This window comes from Streptopelia decaocto, assembly GCF_964273445.1.
Source record: "Streptopelia decaocto genome assembly, chromosome: 3".
Lineage (NCBI taxonomy): Eukaryota > Metazoa > Chordata > Aves > Columbiformes > Columbidae > Streptopelia > Streptopelia decaocto.
In genome coordinates this window covers 85,401,924-85,420,822 of record NC_138656.1, presented here as the reverse complement: position 1 = coordinate 85,420,822, position 18,899 = coordinate 85,401,924, and the positions used below count along the sequence as shown (strand labels likewise).

The window sequence follows — 18,899 nt, the reverse complement described above, 5'->3', positions numbered from 1 at the left end:
AGGGAAGTCCACAATTAATCAGGGACCCTTACTCAGTGCTGATTTCTGCATGGGAAAAGGCAGACATCTTTTATGAACACAGAGACAACTTCCAGGTAAATCAATGCACTGTGATTTACACACAATATTAAGACAACCCTCAAGAGGCTCTCAGGCAAGTTAAAAAGCGCACTTTTGCATAACAAATAGAACTTTAAAAATTGTAGATACCAAGGAAAACTATAGTTATAAATTACTCACCTTTAGTAATGACAAAACACAATCAATGTACCCATAAAATATACTTCTGTGCAAAGCTGTCCATCCAGACTCTTTGTCTTTCGCCAAGAGATCTACTCCTTTGGTCTCAGCTAACCAGTCTAGCACGCCTTTTTTGCCACAAGATGAAGCAAGATGTATAACGTTTCTACCAAAGGCATCCTTTATAGTTGCAGCATTGTAGCAGTAAGAAGAGAGAAAGGCCTTGATCTGGCCTTCACTTCCTCGGGTGACCACAGAAATAACATCCAAAGCATGCTGTAGAGATCGACACTTTGAAGTGCAGTCTGGCACGAAAGAACTCATCTTCAATTCTGAAGCTGCCTCTCTCCTTAAGGGGAACAACCCTTCGGTGTATCAAGGCATTCCAATTCAGTACACAACACAGTCCCTTAAAAAACTTATAATTCCAAGAATGTAAATCCAGTTTTATTGAGCTGCCATTGGAAATCTTTGTACTGCTATGTTTGGCACTTGATCCAAATAAATATTTATAAATATATATATTTTTAGAAGTCTTATTTCACCATCTTATATAACAAACATTCTTGTCCATAGAAAATTCCAAAAGTGAACTACCTCAAGTGTGGAGAGGGGGATTCCCCCTCCACACTACCTTATTCTTCTAAAACGCCATAATTGCAAGGGAGACCTGAAAGAGAACAAACCAGAACAGATTAGTCAACAAAAATTATTTTCCCCAGCAAGTGAACAAATTTAAATGTATATCAAACCAGCGCTTGCAAGTACAAGAGCAACGTGGCAAGGGTTAACTGACCTGACACATGCCATCTGAACTTATACTCAGGCATTCAATCAGTTTATAAAGACATGACGCTTTTCCCCACCCCAACTTCCAAAGGCACCTCCTCTCTTTCTTTGACAGAAATCTTTCAGGCTATATGGTGATCTGGATCCAAAAAAAATAGCTGAAGAAAAAAAAAAAGTTTTCTTTCCCAGCCTTAGGGTCCTTAAGACCCTCATAGCTTACTGTCTAATTATATCATTACTTTGTGCTCAGAAAGCAAGGACTGAACTGAAAGACTGCTGGGAAAAACAAAAACCACCCACCCAGCAAAAAATCCCCACAGTCGTTGACTAGTTCTTGTCTAACAGAAGCTTTGTCAGTCACACCCAAGAGGAGGGAGGGAGGGACCCCCAAATTTTACCTCTGCCACTGCAAAAAAAGGATTTTTTTTTTTTTTTAATTTTCTCTTCCTCCTGGCCTGAATGCCTAACCATCTCCATACTAAGTCTCTCCTGCAGAATCAACAGGAAGGCTCCTCACCACCACTCCCAGAGCCGCTGACAAAGGTGAGAGGAAGGATGACAACAGGGCAAAGAAAAACAAACTTGTACAAAGAGCTGTGAATTCAGACTGTTGGCACTCATGCAGTGCAAAGGTCTAAAGCTCCTGAAATAGGCAAGAAGAATTTAAGGTCTAGGTTAGAAGGTGTAAGGGAGCAAGAAGAAGGAAAAAGAGGCAAATATACATATTCTTTTTCATGAAAATATGTTGACACTATGAAACACACAGCATTTCTGCTCATCTGTGCATGTTTTTCTTTAGCATATCCATCTTTCTCTGGCACCCGCTTTCTCAAAAGTAAACAAGGCCTTACAGAAGCACTCATCTAGCTTATTAAATGTGTGCACTTATATTTAAAAGGGTTCTAGTACAAGAAATGCAGACAGCAGTATAAAAATCACACATAAACCCATGTAAAACAGGAAAAGTGAACTATACCCATCACTGATGCACTGCATAAATTAATGTGAATTGCTTTTCGGTCCCAAAAAGCTTCATGCTTCCATTTTTTCAAGCATAAGTTGGAAACTGAGTGAAGTAGTACTCAATCATGTTAAATTCCTTGATGTTTTTGCTTGCTATGCCAACTGTAGTTTAAAATTGTTCTAAATGAGCAAAATATCCCCAAAGAAGTCAGACAATGCTACCATGAAAGATGAATAAATAAAACTAAACATGTTAGCAAATCTTCAGGGGACACACACACACCACACACTAAAAAACAAAAACTACTTTCCAGCTCAGCAGTCACTATACATGTAAGCATCTGCACAGCCCACTCCTTGCTTCCCCCCAGCCTGTTGATCTTAGGTATCATTGCTTTTTAAGAACTGAATGCATAATCATGTTTTGTTAATGTTGCTATCTGCAAGGATATGTCAGGGAAAGATTACTTTGTTTGGAAGAGAAAACACAAATCCCAGTCCTCCTTCTGTTGCAAGAATTATCATCAAGACTGATACCAAGTTGAAAGCAGTGTAAAGCAAGTACTTGTAGTAGAATCTAAACTTAAAAAAAAAAAAAATCTAATGCAATAGTATCCACTTAAACATATAATGACAAAGCCTTCAACAATTTTTTTTCCAACTCATTCAAAAGGGGTTAAACACTTGGAACGGAAATCTACAGATCAAAGTTGTCTAGTATGTACCTTCAAGACAATTTCAAACAGCAGGCATATGAAAACCAAAAAAGTAGGTTTTATTCACTACAATCTAGTCCCCCATCCCTGTCCAGAAGTAAAATTCAGAAATATTTCAGAGACTGAAACTGACCACAACTGTTTAGCTTACACTTCAGAGTGAGCTGGAGTTCACTCTACAGTAGGTGAGTCAAACTCATTTTCATTGGGGGCCACATCAACCTTGTGGTGGCCTTCAAAGGGCCAAATGTAATTTTAAGACTGTACAAATGTAACTACTCCTAAAATTACATTTGGCCCTTTGAAGGCAACCCTCTACAGGGCATTTTACTTCTGCAGTATCACAAGAAGTTTAACATGTACTTGTATGGACTCTTCACCTTTCACCTTCCCTAAAGCCTCTGACTATAAAGCAAAATGAACCACTGTTGAAAGCTTGGAAAAAGCTCCAGTTTCAAGAATACAGCCTGCTTGCTGCTCCAAGGAATCAACATATGACAGGTGACTGCTACCAGCAGGTTCACATTGTCAGTGCATCAGTCTTCTAAAGAGTAACAATTTAAAAATATATATATTTGGAGACCTATAGGAAAAACATCAGAAGTGCTACTATCCTCAAATAAATTTGTCACATTTCATCAATATGCCACTAGCCAATAAAATTATACTGTGGAAGAAGTATGAATTTTATATATGTCTTATAAAGTACATCTTAAATACAATTCATTACTATTAGTGCTACAAAAAAACAAAAATAAATAGAACAAAGAAAAATCACTCAGGGAAGTCACAAAATAAAGTTGACTAATCTGTTACGTAAACTGGTATGAAATGGCACCACCACCCAAGGAAGCAGACCTGCCGTGCCCCATACCATACCTGCCCTGCTACAGTATACACCTATTTAAGACACTGAATTGCATGAGAAAACTCCTGGTTCCAAAGAAACTTGTGCCATCACAGGAAAGGAACAGAGACGCCAGATAAAAACTTCTTTAAAGTCCTTGAGCTCTAGCCTCACCAAACACTAAAATACTGTGGACAACAAACCACACATTAAAAGAATAAAAGGTCTGCTATTAGATAGAAATACAACCCTGCCTACCTCACACTAACTACTTGATGGTGACTTTTACTGCAGCTATGTGAACTCTGACTCTGCTGAATTGTTTCTTTACAAGTCATTCTAACTCAGCCCTCCTTCACTATAAACATTACACCACTAGAAACTATATTAGTACACTGATACATATACCTTGAGTTTCGAGACAGAAGGCTGTAGATCAAGTTTTCACCACTCTGCAATAAAGACTGACACACCAATAACATACCATCATATTATTATAACATCTGAAAAGGGTTAATCAGATCTGACTGTTTTTAAACAGAAAGTAGGTCCTTAAGTAAAACCTTAAAACTTTAAAATTGTGAATTGACGCTTACATCTGCGTGAAAACCTTGTGATTGCTGACCAAATGCTTACTTCTAGTATATGGAGTCCCATCTAGAATAGTCAGCACCTAAAATAGGCACAAAATAGGAACAGCACCAGCATTTTTTAAACACTGAATTTAAATGTCTAGAATATGGTGTCCTTTTGATTACGTATCTCTGATTTTATTTGTAGACATTTCTGTAGGCTTCTCAGCCTCCTCATATTCATGTTATAATACCAGTGTCTTCCTAATGCTGTAATTATTGAAAGATCAATTGTTAAATAAGATTATCATCTTTTAAACATTTTTTGATACAATAAGTATCATTTGAAACTCATTCTTTTTAAAAACTGATTCCTAGCTAACATTTTCATGATAGAAAAACATCATTGAGGAATTGGAACAGTATTCGGAGTATCCCAAACATGTTTTATTCCAGTAGCAAGTGGGCTTCTAAATCTTCCCTTAGGGACATTAACTACTCATTATGTATGTTCACAGCCCAGGAAAATTTAAAAGATTACAACCAACTTGGAAGCAATTTCTAAGTAGCAAGAAAGGGTTTGTGGTATCTTGCCTCCTGGAAGTGAGTAGGTAGAGTGCTCCCACTCAACTCTCCCTCAGCACCACCACACAACAGCTGTCAGACTTCAAGAAGGAGTATATCAGATGTGTCATCTGACCTTATGGAGTCAGAACTCCTACAGCTGAAAAAGCAGCTCTCTACCTACTCTGGTTCTCTTAAAAATCTGTTTCTTTCAAGAAGTCACTACAAATAAGGCAAAAATTTGGCACTTGTTTGCTAAAAAGTCTCAAATCAAAGCTGTCATACCTCTCTCGAGTATGAAACTAAGACACTACACAACTCTAAGGCTAAGCTAGCAAATACCTTAATGACTAAGGATGATGATGGTACAGTTCACTTCCTGCAACCAGCAGAGGGCTGATGTGGAATCTTGAGATTCTGTTCAATCATTGGGAAAAATGAACAGAGTTGGAAGAAGCTTCTCGCTGTGGAGTTCCAGAAATCTCTCTGTGTATTAAAGCTGCTTACGAAGGACTTCTGGTGGGTTAGCAGTCTTCAGTTCCAAGGGTTCTGCTTACCTATATTTGTTACTCAAGATACTACTCAGAACAGATAAAAAAAATATATACGTAATCAACTGTATTCTGGTAATATGAAATCTCACAAAAATTAAGCCAGAAGAAAGAGATGATATTACCAAGGCAGCTTCTGGACCCCCTACTATGTATCTGTTTCTTAGTCACTGTCTTTCAGAAGATTAACCCAGTGAAGGGAAAGCATATTCAGGAGAAATTTGTGTGATGCCTGGAACACTGACATGTAGCAGAGGCATCACAAGCTACTGGATGAAGTAAAATACCAGACTGCTCATTTCCACAGCTGTAGAATCATGCCCTCTAGGAACACATTCCCTATTTCTTTTCATCTACAAAGTACTTCCACGGATGTTCTATGCTCTTGGCTCAAAGGTACAAGGGTGCTACTGGAAAAGAAACATCAACCAATTCTCACTACCTGGCTGGATGCCAGAAACATATATTGAATCTGCCAATCTGGGAGGCACACATTTGATACTAGAATTCATATCTGTGGTTTTTCAGATTCTTCCTAATGGCCTATACTAGGTATTAGAGCTAGCAAAATCCAGCTAACATGGATGTGAATACCAGTACTAAGTCTGTGGCTGGTGGCTGCTGTGGTGGGTTTTTTTGTCTTAATAGTGACAACAGTCTCACACGGAAGTGAAAGAGAAAACAGAAGAGATTCACATAGTTAGAATTCAGTGCCACTCAAAGACAGATTTAGAGTTTTACATCTTCCATGTGTGCTGCATTAAAGTAAATTAGTTGTCAAATTAGTGACATGGCCTTGAAACCCAGCTTTAGGCTGCTTCACTAAGAACATACTTCTCAAGACCTTATTGATCTTTAAATTGGCATAACCTCAAACCTTTCACTATTTCTTTGGGGTTTTTTGTTTGTTTTTTTTGGTTTGGTTGTTTGGTTTGTTTTGTCTGGTTGGTGTTTTTGTTTAACAATTATTTATTTTTTAAGCAGTACTGATTTTTTTTCCTAAATACTAGTTGCATCCAGGATACACTTGGTGAAAAAACACCTAGTATTTGGCTGTCCTTAAACAAAACTAAGCAATGGTTTCTATTTACCATATAAAAGAAGCCTAGTTTTTCCTGTCAATCCTAATATCCCTCCTTAAAAAAAAAAAATAGCATAAATAATATGGCTTTTCAGAAGGTACAAAATGAATTTGCCCTCCCTTTTGCTAAATTCCTAAATGAAGACAGATATGACTGGCAATATCATACACTTCAGGAAGGTTAAGTCCATCCTTACAAGAATATTGCGAGTTCTTAAAAATTTCCAGGGTGGAGTGGATGGGGAGCTTCAGAGGGGGGCTGTTTTTTAAACAAGTATTCTGACATTTAATAACATTCTCCAAGTTGGTCCATTCACACTTGTTTCATAACATCACAAAAGACCTGTAACCATAACAGCATGTAAATCCTGAAAATATTTGTATCCAAAACAAACTTTGCCATGCAGACTACTTGATTAGTAAGCTAATAATAATTAAAAAATAAAATTAAAAAAAAATCTAAAGCTTACAGAGTTAAAGTGTTAGGAATCTGCTATCTAGGATTTTCTGTAGTCTTACCTAAAGGCAAATTTCAGTAATACATATTAAAGTAGCAGTTTAGAATCTGACAAAAGTGACTAGGAAATTGAAGCTGGGTAGCAATAAACATAGCACTGGCATTAAGCAACATATCCTCAAGGAAACATAGATTAATTCCTAGATAAATAACAGCAAGTACACCCTACAGCTATTAGCAGCACATTGTCCAAGACTTTAAAGAACAGCTAGACTACTAATTTCTACTCAGAAGATTACACATCCACAGATAGTTTAACCTGTTCAGAAACTTTCCTGTACATTTGTTGAAGTCTGGGCATAAATCTAGACTATTCAACCCCCTGAATAATATCATTTGAATACATTATGTATTTTACGGGAGGGGGGAAGTGATTGAATATACAAGGAAAAAAGGGCAAATCTAAGTTATGCAGCAGCTTAAAGTGGTTTGTCAGTCAGAAATTCCCACACAGAGTCTTTTTTTTTTTAAAAAAAAAAAAGTAGCAGCTTCTCAACTGCATTACAGGAGCATGGCAATACAAGGCACAGAAAGCAAGGGTTCTGCTCTCCACAATACACAAAACATCAGGTAGAGTGCTGCCTCTAGTTCAGATATCAAGTTTTAAGAGAAGTAGTTAAGTATAATAAAACTGTGGAAAGAGTAACTAGGATTCAAAAGGCTTACAAAACAACCTATGAGTACAGAGTGAGCAAACTACATCTATTTTTTTCCTTCAGCTGTTGTTTCTACAGACCACACAGACCCTTTGAATAAGGCTGCTGTTACAAAAAGAAGAAAAATGAAAACTCTAGTTCCATTTTACCCCAACAGTGGGAAAAGTAGTCATTTGTTTACATTTCATAAGAAATTAAGATTTTTACATCGGGAAGCACTTTCAAATTATAAACTGAATGCTAATAAGTCTACCCACAGGAACTCTCAAAATGGGTTCTACAACAAGCAACCTGTTCAAGTTTTAAATAAACGCCTAGAAGTAAACTGGACAAAATCTGACTTGCTTAAAAAACATCAGGTTCCACCCTGCCCACTATTTTCTCTGGACCATGGCAGGTCCAAGTTTCCTCAGGTACTGGGCTGGAGTCTCTGAGCCGCCTCTTGGCACAGGTGCAGCCCTGGCACAGTTATCTTCAGAGGTTCTCTCCAGACCTTCTACAACTTCTGCATTCACAGTAACAACACCGTAATCCTTATGAGGATGAAACATTCAGGAATCCAGCAACTCTAATCCATTTGCTCCTAACAGTGCTAACTGCACTACCAATTAAAGGCAGACATGTCTGAAAAAAAAAAAAAAAACAAAAAAACAAAAAAAACCACAAACTACACAACGACAAAAAAACACAACACCAAAGTACCATTGGTGGCTAAGTTCAGCTACAACATGTCAGGGTGGATCTATTAGTCAGGAATCACAGAACATAAAGAGTACTGTGAAATACTGTGTTTGGCTTCTCTAGAAATAGTCAAAACTACTTAAATTTAATAACTTAACACTGCCCAAAAAATTAAAACATAAAGTGGTATAGACAAAAGTACAGTGAGTGCATTTATAGGCATTTCCACAAGACACTGGGACCTTGCTCTGGATTTTTTATTGAAACAGACAACCTGAAGATAAGTCATGTGCAATGAACCTCAAATGTGTTCTGGAATTTCACCACACTTAAAACTATATCAGATAAATACATCAAGTCTTAGGAAAGACTGACTTTTCTGAATGAATTCTGAACTTCTGGCACAGTGTTATTAAGAGTATCCACATGAAATGTTGTTGAGTGATTATTATCTTTTGTAATCCACAAGTTGTGGTCAGTTTCCATGAAGACAGACAACTACGCTGACCACGTCAGCAAAAAAAGAGACAGATTTCAGAGATCAGGTGCTCAGCACCTAAGAAGACTGACCAAAAATATTCTTTTAAGCTACCTAAAAGACTCCAGCTCTTTCGTGCTTGCGCTGCCACAGACAAGTATCACCAAGAAGGCCAGAAACACGATAGGCTTCCCGGGAATCTCCAGCTAAGGAAACCTGGCAGCGAATGCTGCCAGTGCCAAGGGAGGGAAGGTCTGAAGTGCTTCCCAGAGACCAGACACAGGCGGTTGCAGGCAGGGGGAAGGCGGCCCTCCTGCCTTTCACCACACAAGTCTACACAGTCGGGAAGCGACAGAACAGACTTATCAAAACCGGCGGCTGAGCCACTTCCGCTTCGAAGCCGGTCGCCTCCCATTCTACGTGGCCGGCTGCCCTTTACACTCCGTGGTTCGGGCTCTTCCCATTTCTACAGACCCCCGCGCCACCTCCACTACCCCATCCCGTGCCCTCCGGCAGGGCCAGGGGTGACACGTCCCTCCCGCAGGCCCGGCTCCCACTCGGTCACACCAGCAGATCGCGGCCCGCCCCTCACCAGTCGCTAGATGAATGGACTCGGGCGGGCAGTGCGGGACGCGCGCTGCGCAGCGCGGGGGCTCATCCTCAGTGACACCGGGGCACGGCCAGGCTGCTGCTGCTACCGCGACACCTCAGGCGACGGCGGCGACAACCGGTGCCAGCAGCTCGCAGCAGAGCAGAGGGACAACAGCTACCGCACCCCCGAAGAAGAAAGCAACCGATTGGCCGCGGCGCAGCCGCACCTCGCATTCCGATTGGTTACTACTGCCGCCACGACTCCGCCGCCCCACGGCGGAGCTCAGATTGACTGACAGGCCAGGTCAGGTGGTGAATCCGACGCGAGGGGCGGGGCGGGCCTGGGGGCGGGGCCTGGAGTGACGGGCTGTAGCGCGGTGCCCAAGGGTTAAACCAATATGGCCGTCCCAGGTGTGTGGGTGGTGCTGGGTGTAGTGTCGTGAGCGAGGAAAGGGGGTGGAAATGGGAGAGAACTGAGTTGTTCCAGTGCCTTGTGCTGTCACAGCTCGTGAGAGAAGCAGCGTGGGCGGGTTCTGACGAGGCAGCACCTCTCTCCAGGAGGGCCCCGAAACAAGTAGTTGAATAATCAGCCTGCAGGTCTCTAGGAAGTAGCGAAACGAGAGAGAGAATTGAGAAGGCCATGTGGAGGCAGATTGTCTAAAGGCAATGTAATTTCTCTCTCTGACAGAGCAAATGGATTAATTTATATGATAAAGTTTGATTTGTCTGAGGCTTTTTACACCAACTCAGGGGTGCACCCTCAAAAGCAAACTTGAAATGTGCATAAGGATTTGAACAACGCGTGTTGTAATTACCTGTGGTTCAGTTGGTGTGTGTTTCAGGTAAATTCCATTAGGGCTCAGTTAAAATCTCCTTTTTAATTAATACTTTTGGATGATGCAATAGGTGGTACAGATTGCAGATTAATCTGGAACAGGATTATGGTGTAGCATTTTAGGGCGGGAAGCTAGGAACCAAGATAAGCAGTGCCTAATGTTACATACGGAGTAAGAAAATCAGGCATTGCTTTTTCCAAAATACGGAAATGTATTAATGCCAATGAGTTTCTGTGCATTTCTTTAAAGCTGCAGTTTCCTCCCATGTGTGGTGCAAACACTAAAAGAGTTTAAAACTACCTAGCTATTTTTTTAAACCAGAAAACATTCGAAGTTGAAGAACATTATGTATGATCTTCAGCAGCAGTTTAATTTGGAGAAAATTGAGGATAAGTTGTATTTAGGTGACTCTCAAGCATTTTTTCCTGTGCTGTCTGACCTATAATTTGAATTGTGCAATCTGCTTTCTATATTTCACTGTACAAATGTTTGGTTTGCCAGCAGTCATTCACCATTGCAACTAACACTGCATGCTATGTGAAATCTATTTATGCATTATTTTCCTAGTGATGGCTTCTTTCTGCTTCAGACATAAGCACGTCTCAGAGGTGGCCTTGCTCCGAGTATGCTGCCAGCTGGCCAAAGAACAGCAATGACCATCTGGGAAGATAAGGAGGTTCAAGTACAGCTGAAGTCAGTCATAAAAAATGCTTTGTTGTACAATAATGAATTCAAGTGAATAGCTGGGACAGGCGTCCTTTGGAGAGGTAAACGGCGCAGTAGAAAGATCAAGAGGTTTAGAGTAGAACAAGGCCCAAGGCAACATGAAAAGATTCCATATGAGAAAAATAATTTTTAAGATGCTAGATTGCCCCTCAGGTGTTACATACAAAATACTATTGTAAAAGATAGAAAACTATAGCGAAGGACACAGAAAAAAAATGAAAAATAATTAAAAATAAATAAAAATTTAAAATGGAAAATAATACTGAGTCATTAATAGGACCTGATGGAGTCCAAGTCAGCCAAAAGATTGACAGAATAACCAAAGGCTTTTAGCAATGAGTTTCTATGCAGGAGTTTGATCTTCTTTTCAATATTTTCATAGAAAAATAATATATTAACTACCTATTGTTTATTGTTCAGGGTTTTCTAATTGTCACCAGCTCATAGGTCAGCAATAGAAACTGCTGCTATCTTGTGCTGCCTGTGCAAAAGCAGCAGACTAATGAACACTATTCATAGAATCCAGATGATATGGTTTTATTTGCAGAGATATGTCGAGGTGATAAGGTAACGTTGTAAAGCAAAAATAGCTCAAACAGGTTAACTTGAACCTCTGTTTAAATTACTGGGTCTGTTCTGTTGGTTTTGTTTTGTTTACCAGTGGAAAATTACAATGTTGCAGAAAAGCATACTGTTTTAAGCCTTTCAGAAGAAATTGCAGGCAGTGGAGATGCAAAGCTAGTAGTGAGTCATTGAAGAGTCTTTTTTAATTGGGTAGTCAAAAAGCCAGATTTGTGAGTTCCTGAAGCATGTAGTAAGTGCCTGACAGTTAGGAAGTGTTCATTTTTTTTTTTTCCAGAATTATCACAAATAAACATGTAATTATAGTGGAAAAAGGTGTCTCTGACTGCTGTTGTTACTTTTCATAGCAGTTCTAGACTTTAATTCAAAAAATCCCTCAAAAAATTGAAAGAGCAGCAGTTAAAAAAGAAAATCAGGATGCTTACCTTTTTTCAGAAGTTGAGGAGGAACATAAATTTTGAGAGGCTTAGTTAGCCTACAGAAAGGCTCTCATAACAGATTTCTGAAATTGATTCTGAATGTTGAAAAAAGTTGGTAATTACTTTTATCACCTAGTCATCAAAAAGCTGTCTATATATCAAAAATGAAAATAATTAATTTTTTTCCTGTTCGACCAAAGAAAGTGTTGAGTGACAGATTTTTCCCTTCACATTTCTATTCATGTGCCTTAGCTGGCCTAGTTATTACCAGTGTCCTCTGGAGCCTTGAGTAATAATTCTTATTGGCAGCAGTAATACTTTCTGCTGAAGAAAAAATGAATAAGCTCCAGGCTTGCCTTCTGCTGATACTAAATAAGTTCCTAATGATCTTTCTCTTTTATGAGCTTGAAAAAAAGGTTATAAAATACTAAGAAATTTGTATTGCAGAACTAAGAGAAGAAGATTCAGTGTAACAGCTTTCAGCAAGGAAGCCTTGCAAAAAAACCCAGACTATTTAATATTTATCAAATATTTAGCAAATTTATAACACAGTCAAGCATTTTTATACCAGAAAATTCTCTTCAAATGTTTAAAAAATATGTGCATCTTGCTTTAAGAAAGCCTGTCCTCTTGCTCAAAGTGACTGGGTTACTCAAGTCCATATACCAATGCTGTCTGAGAAAAATGTGGAGAATTCCAAGGATCACATTGCATGGAAAGGAGGATGGTGACGTGTGGGGATTCCCTGAAGTCTGCTCGGTCTGCTTCAAAGTTCCCCTGTGAAGGTGAAGTAGGAAATTCAGCTGTGGGGAGCAGCCAGGAGCTTTTGCTCAACAAACCATGGCTTCAGCTCAGCAGGTTCTTCATCTTGGGAGTGGGAACACTTCCATGTAGCCATGTCATGTCAGACATCTCTCTTTTAACTGCTAAGATTTCCAGCTTGGCTAATTAGACATTGACAGCATTTCTGATGCACAAGGTATATTTTCTGTTATTATAGTAGTTTGGATACCCAGAATGAGTAGCTTGTCACAAGTGCTATGAGGTGTGTGTGATGAGAAAGCATTGTCCTACCTTTGTCCCGTATTAAAAAAAAAAAGTTTTGCAACAACCTGTGGAAAAGGGCACAACATACATTAAACAAAATGGTATTTGCATACCATAGATAGTAAAACACAATCATTTGTAGAAACTGTTCAAGGGACAGGAACTTGCAGTAACTGGAGTATAATCTTGAATATAATCAGAAACTGCAATACATGTAAAATGGATGTTATCTGTTGTGATCTTAAATATTTTGCAGAAGAGCCTGATTTTAAACAAAGTGTTTTCTTATTCTGTGGAAAGTTTATTGTATAAGTGCAACAAGGAAATTCAATTTATGGTCTATCTTTCCTGCACATCTTCCTGCCACCCTCATCTTCCTGAACGGAAGGCACAAGGCTGTGGGCTGCCATCAGCCTCTGGAGGGGAGAGGATGGATGGAAAAGTGTGAGAATCAAGGATGTTCTCTTTGGCTTCCTGAGGACTTTCCAGTGCACATCTCAGACTGCAAAGCCATTGCAAGTAACACTGCTGGTCATGTGGCTGTCTCACAGACAGGAACAAGGAGGATCTGTTTATTGCTTCTGAATTTGTGGGAACAGAGAGGAACTGTATTTCTTGCCTTGTTCTGATAATAGGAAAAAAAGAGGTGTTCATTTTTTAAAACTGTTTGCAAAGAGTTGTTAAACACCCTGTTTACAGTACAGCTGATTTTTTTTCTGGCCTTTGCATGCCCAGATGGAGCTATTTGGGCTATGTTGGTGCTATCCCTGAAGAAGGCATCCGATGTGCTCACCTGGTGCTCTGAGAGCCAGACGTGCTGGCAGCAGCAGCCCCAAAGCTGCCGCCAGACGGTCCCACCATGCTCAGTCCAGGTGGCAGAGGGTGTCCCCCTGCTGCCACATGAAGTGCCACTGTTCGGGATGCAGTTCACGGCACTGGGCACACTGGGATGCAGTCTGTCTCTCAGAGTCTCCCAGTGCATTCTACAGGAGTTCATGGCGCAGCTGAAGTGGTGCCTGGGGACATGGGTTGTCTTTCTCCAGCTGCATGAGCCAGGGATGCCAGGAGCAGCTGGAGTCACCACTCATATCCATCTCTGCAGTGACCCACCACTGTTGCAAGAGGCATCGGTTCCCAAAGCGAGATAGCCTTGTACTAAGTAGTATATTGGCAAAGACAGCATGGCATTCCCTTTACATCACCTCCAGACAGGTTTCCTCTGGCTTTACCTCACTTCTTTCTAGGACTTTTCAATGTCTTAAAAACCTTTGTTGAGATTTTTTTGATCTTCCAAACCCTGATTTCAGAGCGTTTGGGAGATGAAAACCCTCAAGAGGCTAAAATCTCCACAGCTAGTAGACACCTTTGCACTCACAGTGCCATCTACAGTCAAAGAATTTCTGGCACTCAGCACCATAGGATTTTTTGGTTAGGAGCTCACACAGGCTTTGCAGAGCAATTCTGCAACAAAAACTACAGCACTGCAGTTTTCTTCACATGTGGAGCTTGTCAAGTGCAGGCTCAGGACTCTAAGCAGTTCACCTGAACCAGTCCCGGCTGTGACAGTGGCTCACTGAGTATCGCATCAAGCAGCAGGGAGAATATTCATCCTTCCTCACTCCCAGCATCGTCTGTCTCCATGCAGAATCAGAATAAGCTCCTCTACAAAGATTGCCAAAAACAGAAACTTAACTTACCTGCTTTAAATTGTCACATGTATGAAGCTGTTTCTGACTATTGACTCCCCTGCAAAACAGTGGAGGGGAAGAGGACTATCTAAAGTGTGTTGAAACCTATTAATGAAAAGCTGTATATGAAATGGTAAATATTTCAATACTTAAAATCTGACATTCAGTTTTGGTTTAGTGTATGATGAGATTACAAATGAAGATGCAAATAAAACTACAAAAGGTGAGAGTAGAGTCTCTTTTCTACAATTTTAAAAACAAAGATAAGGTAATTTGCACAGGGAAAAAGCCCTTAAAAACTAAAAAGGTTAATTTTTTTCTCTCAAGTAATTCTAACCTACACAGATATTATTTAGACTCACTTTAAAAAAATCATGCACATGTACGTTGTATTCCAGACAGAATATATCAGGAAACGTATAGAATATTTTTTAAAAATAAAAGTTTTAGGGATTTTTGATTAATAGCTTTCACCATTAATTCTAGTAATTTTGATACATTTGTGTGAGTTTCTGCTAAGGATTCTGGTATCAAAAGCCAAGCAGCAGCATATCTATGAACTGCTATTCTCATGCGCAGAGATACTATTTTTCTATGACCTATCACCATAGAACTGTGGTCATAGGCTTTAAGGATACTGAAGATTTATGAACCTTTTTTCCATTATAAAAAATTGCATCTTCATAAGCTATTTAAAGTTCATTGAAAATAGAATTAGATGCAGTGGTTGATTAGCAGCCGTAATAGAAATTATCATTTTTATTATTTGTTCTGGTTTCACAAAAGGGATATATTTGATGGATTTCGTACACTCTGCTGATTTATAAGTTTTGATAAAGTAATCCCAAGTTTGCTGCAATTGTTTCTGATTAATTATTTATATTATTTTAACTTCCAGGTATGAAGACTTAAGTAGACTTAAGTCTACTTAAGTGCTCTACCAGCACTGGTTACTGCAGTGTGAACACCGAGAACCATACTGCAAATACAAAGGGGTGTTTTAGTAGAACTGCAGTGCAAAAGATCATTAGTGCCTATGAGACAGAATGGACTGAACAACATTACAAGAAACTCTTAGCTTACTTCTTCTTGCTTTGCCACATGGACAAATGACCTGGTTCTAGGGCCTGAGACTAAGACCTCCAAAAAAGGGGGCCCAAGGAAGAGAGGTGTAGCGTATTTCACTGCATTCATAGTTGTATCTCATTATCATAAAAGTTCACCCTCAAGAATCAAGCCTGCTCCTCTACTGACATTCATTCTAAACTCTTCAGAGCTGCTGGGCAACCATCTGTGCTGTCTGAAGTTGTGTTCCTCTCTTCTATCTGAGAGGATACATCCCATGCTGCCAGATAACAAATCATGATGATGATACACATCTTCATGGCCGGTGGGCTGGATTTTTTGCAATGTAATGAACACACCACAGCACAGTAGCACAAACATAAGCAAAGTGAAACTATTTGGAAAACAGAAAAAAAAAAAAAAAGTGTGGTCTTTTTGTTTGTTTGTTTTTTCTCCTGTCTTTTTAAAAATATCCTGGTGGTTGAATGGTTCCTATTAGTTGTGCTAACCGAGACAACATTCTTCTCCACTCACTATACCAGTTCCCCACAAAGCACAAGTTCATGATCCTTGTGCTAGCTTAAGGAATGCTTATTTTTCAGATGATGCCAGCCTCTCTCTATGGTTTCACTACACGGAAAGTATTTTTACATATACGAAGGGTAAATCTTTCTTGGCAGCTGAACTAAAAATACAGACCTTTTCCTTCTGAGCAACACATGATCTCCTATGCAAACTGCTAGAAGTACTCTCTCGTCTGTTCTGGATGGAAAATGTCTTCAAGTCGCCTGCAGGGAGGCCTCTCAAAAAATTGCAAATCTGTGTTTCTGTCATAAATTAGTGCGTAAAAGGCAGTGCTGGCTGGCTGGCTGGCCAGCTCAGCTCCTCGGCGGCTGCTGCTCTCTCAACCGCCTCATGCCTATTTTGCCACTAGATGACACTGTCGAGACACATTTGTTCTTTCTACCTACTTCTCCAACGGTCTTCAGGAAAACCAAATAAAAAAAATATATATATAATAAAAAAAAAATTGCAAGCTGCATTTGCTAGTAGCATTTCGGAAAGCCTTATTCTTAAAACATGAGGCGAAAATACATTTTAAGAAGCTAAAGTTTCTAGCAAAGATGGTATACTTTCCTGAAGTAGAACCAGGGAAAAAATCTTTCCAGGCTATTGCAAGTAAATGAGTTAATTTTGGTTTTAGCTGATTTGAATAATTATGGTACCATTTAGAGACAGAGTGAATTTCTTTCACCTAATCACAAACCTATTCAAATATTACAGAATCTATATTAGGGAGAGAAGGTGGTATGTGAAATTTCTATTTAATTTGGACAGAAAAAAAAAAAAAATTATTTCTTCCTTAGTTTTGCCAAAGTCCTCTTATCTGGAAATATATGCTTTCTTCACTCAGCTGAAAAAACCTGTATTCCTTCTTTACATGAAAGACAGCTAATAACCAACAGGAGAGAAAGAAAGGAACCCATAAGCTGGACCATGCTTCTCCCTTCTTTTCCCTATAGTGAAGAAAATAAGACATCACCCATTGCAATCTCCATCCAGTTGTTTGATTTGGACTAGAGCAAATTTGCAATCCTATTTCTAGACCTTGAAAACTGAAATCATCTCTTAGTCAGATTCTGTTCTCCCTTTGATGTGGATGTGTCCACACACTCCGCATTTGTTTGGTCTGGTGGATATCTGAACAGCTATCCTTGTGCTAAATATTGCTCAGCTCCTGCCAAGATACCTGCAGGCAGCAGGACCATTTCCAGGCTTGAGCAGGTTTGCAGAACAGGGTGACTGACCTGAAGCATCGACTGAGAAGCAGTGACACTCTGCTGTAATTCCGATATTGTTTTGAGCAAACATGAGCCTCTTTTGATTTGGCATTGTTTGGAAGGGAAGTAAAAGGACTTGTGCCCAGAATCTGTGAAAGGCAATTCAGTACTTTGAAAAATGAAATAAAACCTGTATTCTTTGAAATTCAAAAAGATGTTAAAAATGCAAATACCTTCATTCATTCATTCTTAAGTCTTTTTTTTTTTTACCATGCATACATCTTCCCTAGCTGTTGCTGCTTGAGAGTTTGGTCAGCAGTAAATTGCTTTCAGGACATGTGGCTGCTACTTCTTGAAAAACAGTCTTATCAGCTTGGTGCTTTTTAAAACCTTTTTTAAACAGAATAAACCTGTGAGGGCACATTACATACAGGATTGGATTAAGTTTTTATCAAGCCAGTAAGTATTTGCTTAGGTCTGTGAAGACATTGTAGACTCTCATCAGTAGATCTACACTACATGCTGAAGTGATGTGGGTTTCAAATATACTCTTCTTTTTAACACAAATCAGACCAGATCTTGTTTTCAGCAAAGTCTTACAAACCTCCTTGAGTACAACTAAGCAACCTACTGCACAGACAAGGGAATGAACATCTAGGGCAGAAGACAGGATGGGGAGGCAGGAATTTTGTGGGACATTTTTGCCAACCAAGAAGACACTGTGGACTACACCATACTCTGTGACACAGCTCACAGCACCCTTCCAACACCTTTCTTATCGGCAATAACACAGAAATACTAGCATAATACTGCCCAGATCACAAATGGATGTTTTAGGAGAGGTATGTAAACGTTTTCCAGATGAGACGTAAGATACTTCAACATGACTGCAACAGCGAGGAAGCTCCAAGTTGGCTCACCACACTGGTTCCACTTCAGCCACTTCACATAATGACTGTAAATGTAATAGGGACTGCCAAGAGTACAGACCCCTTGTCCTGCAAAATAGTAAAGAAAAAGATTAGGTAAGAAAAATTTACATATTAAAATGGTTTCTAGAAAAAAAGGAAAGATCAGAGGCAACTCTCAGCTACAAGTGCTGCCATGGACGATGTGGTGGCCATGGCCCCAGGGGCCTGCCCTGCTCACTGGCTGGGGCGGTGGGATCCTTGCCTCTGAGACCCTGCCTGCCCCAGGGAAGCCCCTGCCACTCCAGTCCCCAGCCTCACTGTGCCCTGAAATTTACTTTTCTCAAGGAAGGGGTTGGGGACAGTAGGAAGAGCTATTTTGCCACTTTTTTATTCCCCACTAATGGTTGTTTGTCTCTGAACATACCCATTTGTTTGCCAAGTACTCTTACTTGCTCCCTCAGCTCTTTTTTTTATAGAAAATAGTAGGAAGAAAGAAATAAAGATCATTTTTCATGCCAAAGCTCATTAAGCAAATTTCGTTCGGCTCCCAAAAAAGGAGAAAAAGAAAGGAAAAAAGTAACTCAGGAGCCGATTTCTC

General features: G+C 39.7%; 2 protein-coding genes across 4 annotated transcripts in view; one reads left to right on the top strand and one right to left on the bottom strand.

Moving 5' to 3' along the window:
* IBTK (inhibitor of Bruton tyrosine kinase) overlaps positions 1-9,402 on the bottom strand; it is a 58,910-nt gene extending 49,508 nt beyond the window's left edge. For both annotated transcript variants that reach the window (XM_082047572.1, XM_082047573.1), the window contains exons 1-2: positions 9,248-9,402; positions 241-910 (exon numbers count right to left, since the gene is read on the bottom strand). In XM_082047572.1, the coding sequence (XP_081903698.1) occupies positions 241-564 (324 nt within the window). In that variant the 5' untranslated portion in view covers positions 565-910; positions 9,248-9,402. The remainder of the gene's footprint in view (positions 1-240; positions 911-9,247) is intronic.
* LOC309437310 (uncharacterized protein) lies at positions 9,262-17,577 on the top strand (the record flags this gene model as incomplete). Of its 2 annotated transcripts, none has more annotated exons than XM_082047575.1 (2): positions 9,262-9,550; positions 15,443-17,577. In XM_082047575.1, the coding sequence occupies 2 exons, from the start codon at positions 9,262-9,264 to the stop codon at positions 15,454-15,456; spliced, it is 303 nt and encodes a 100-aa protein (XP_081903701.1). In that variant the 3' UTR covers positions 15,457-17,577. The 2 variants fall into 2 exon arrangements, with proteins under 2 accessions (XP_081903701.1, XP_081903700.1); XM_082047574.1 differs by lacking the exon at positions 15,443-17,577 and adding an exon at positions 10,650-10,846.
* Positions 17,578-18,899: the final 1,322 nt, after the last annotated feature.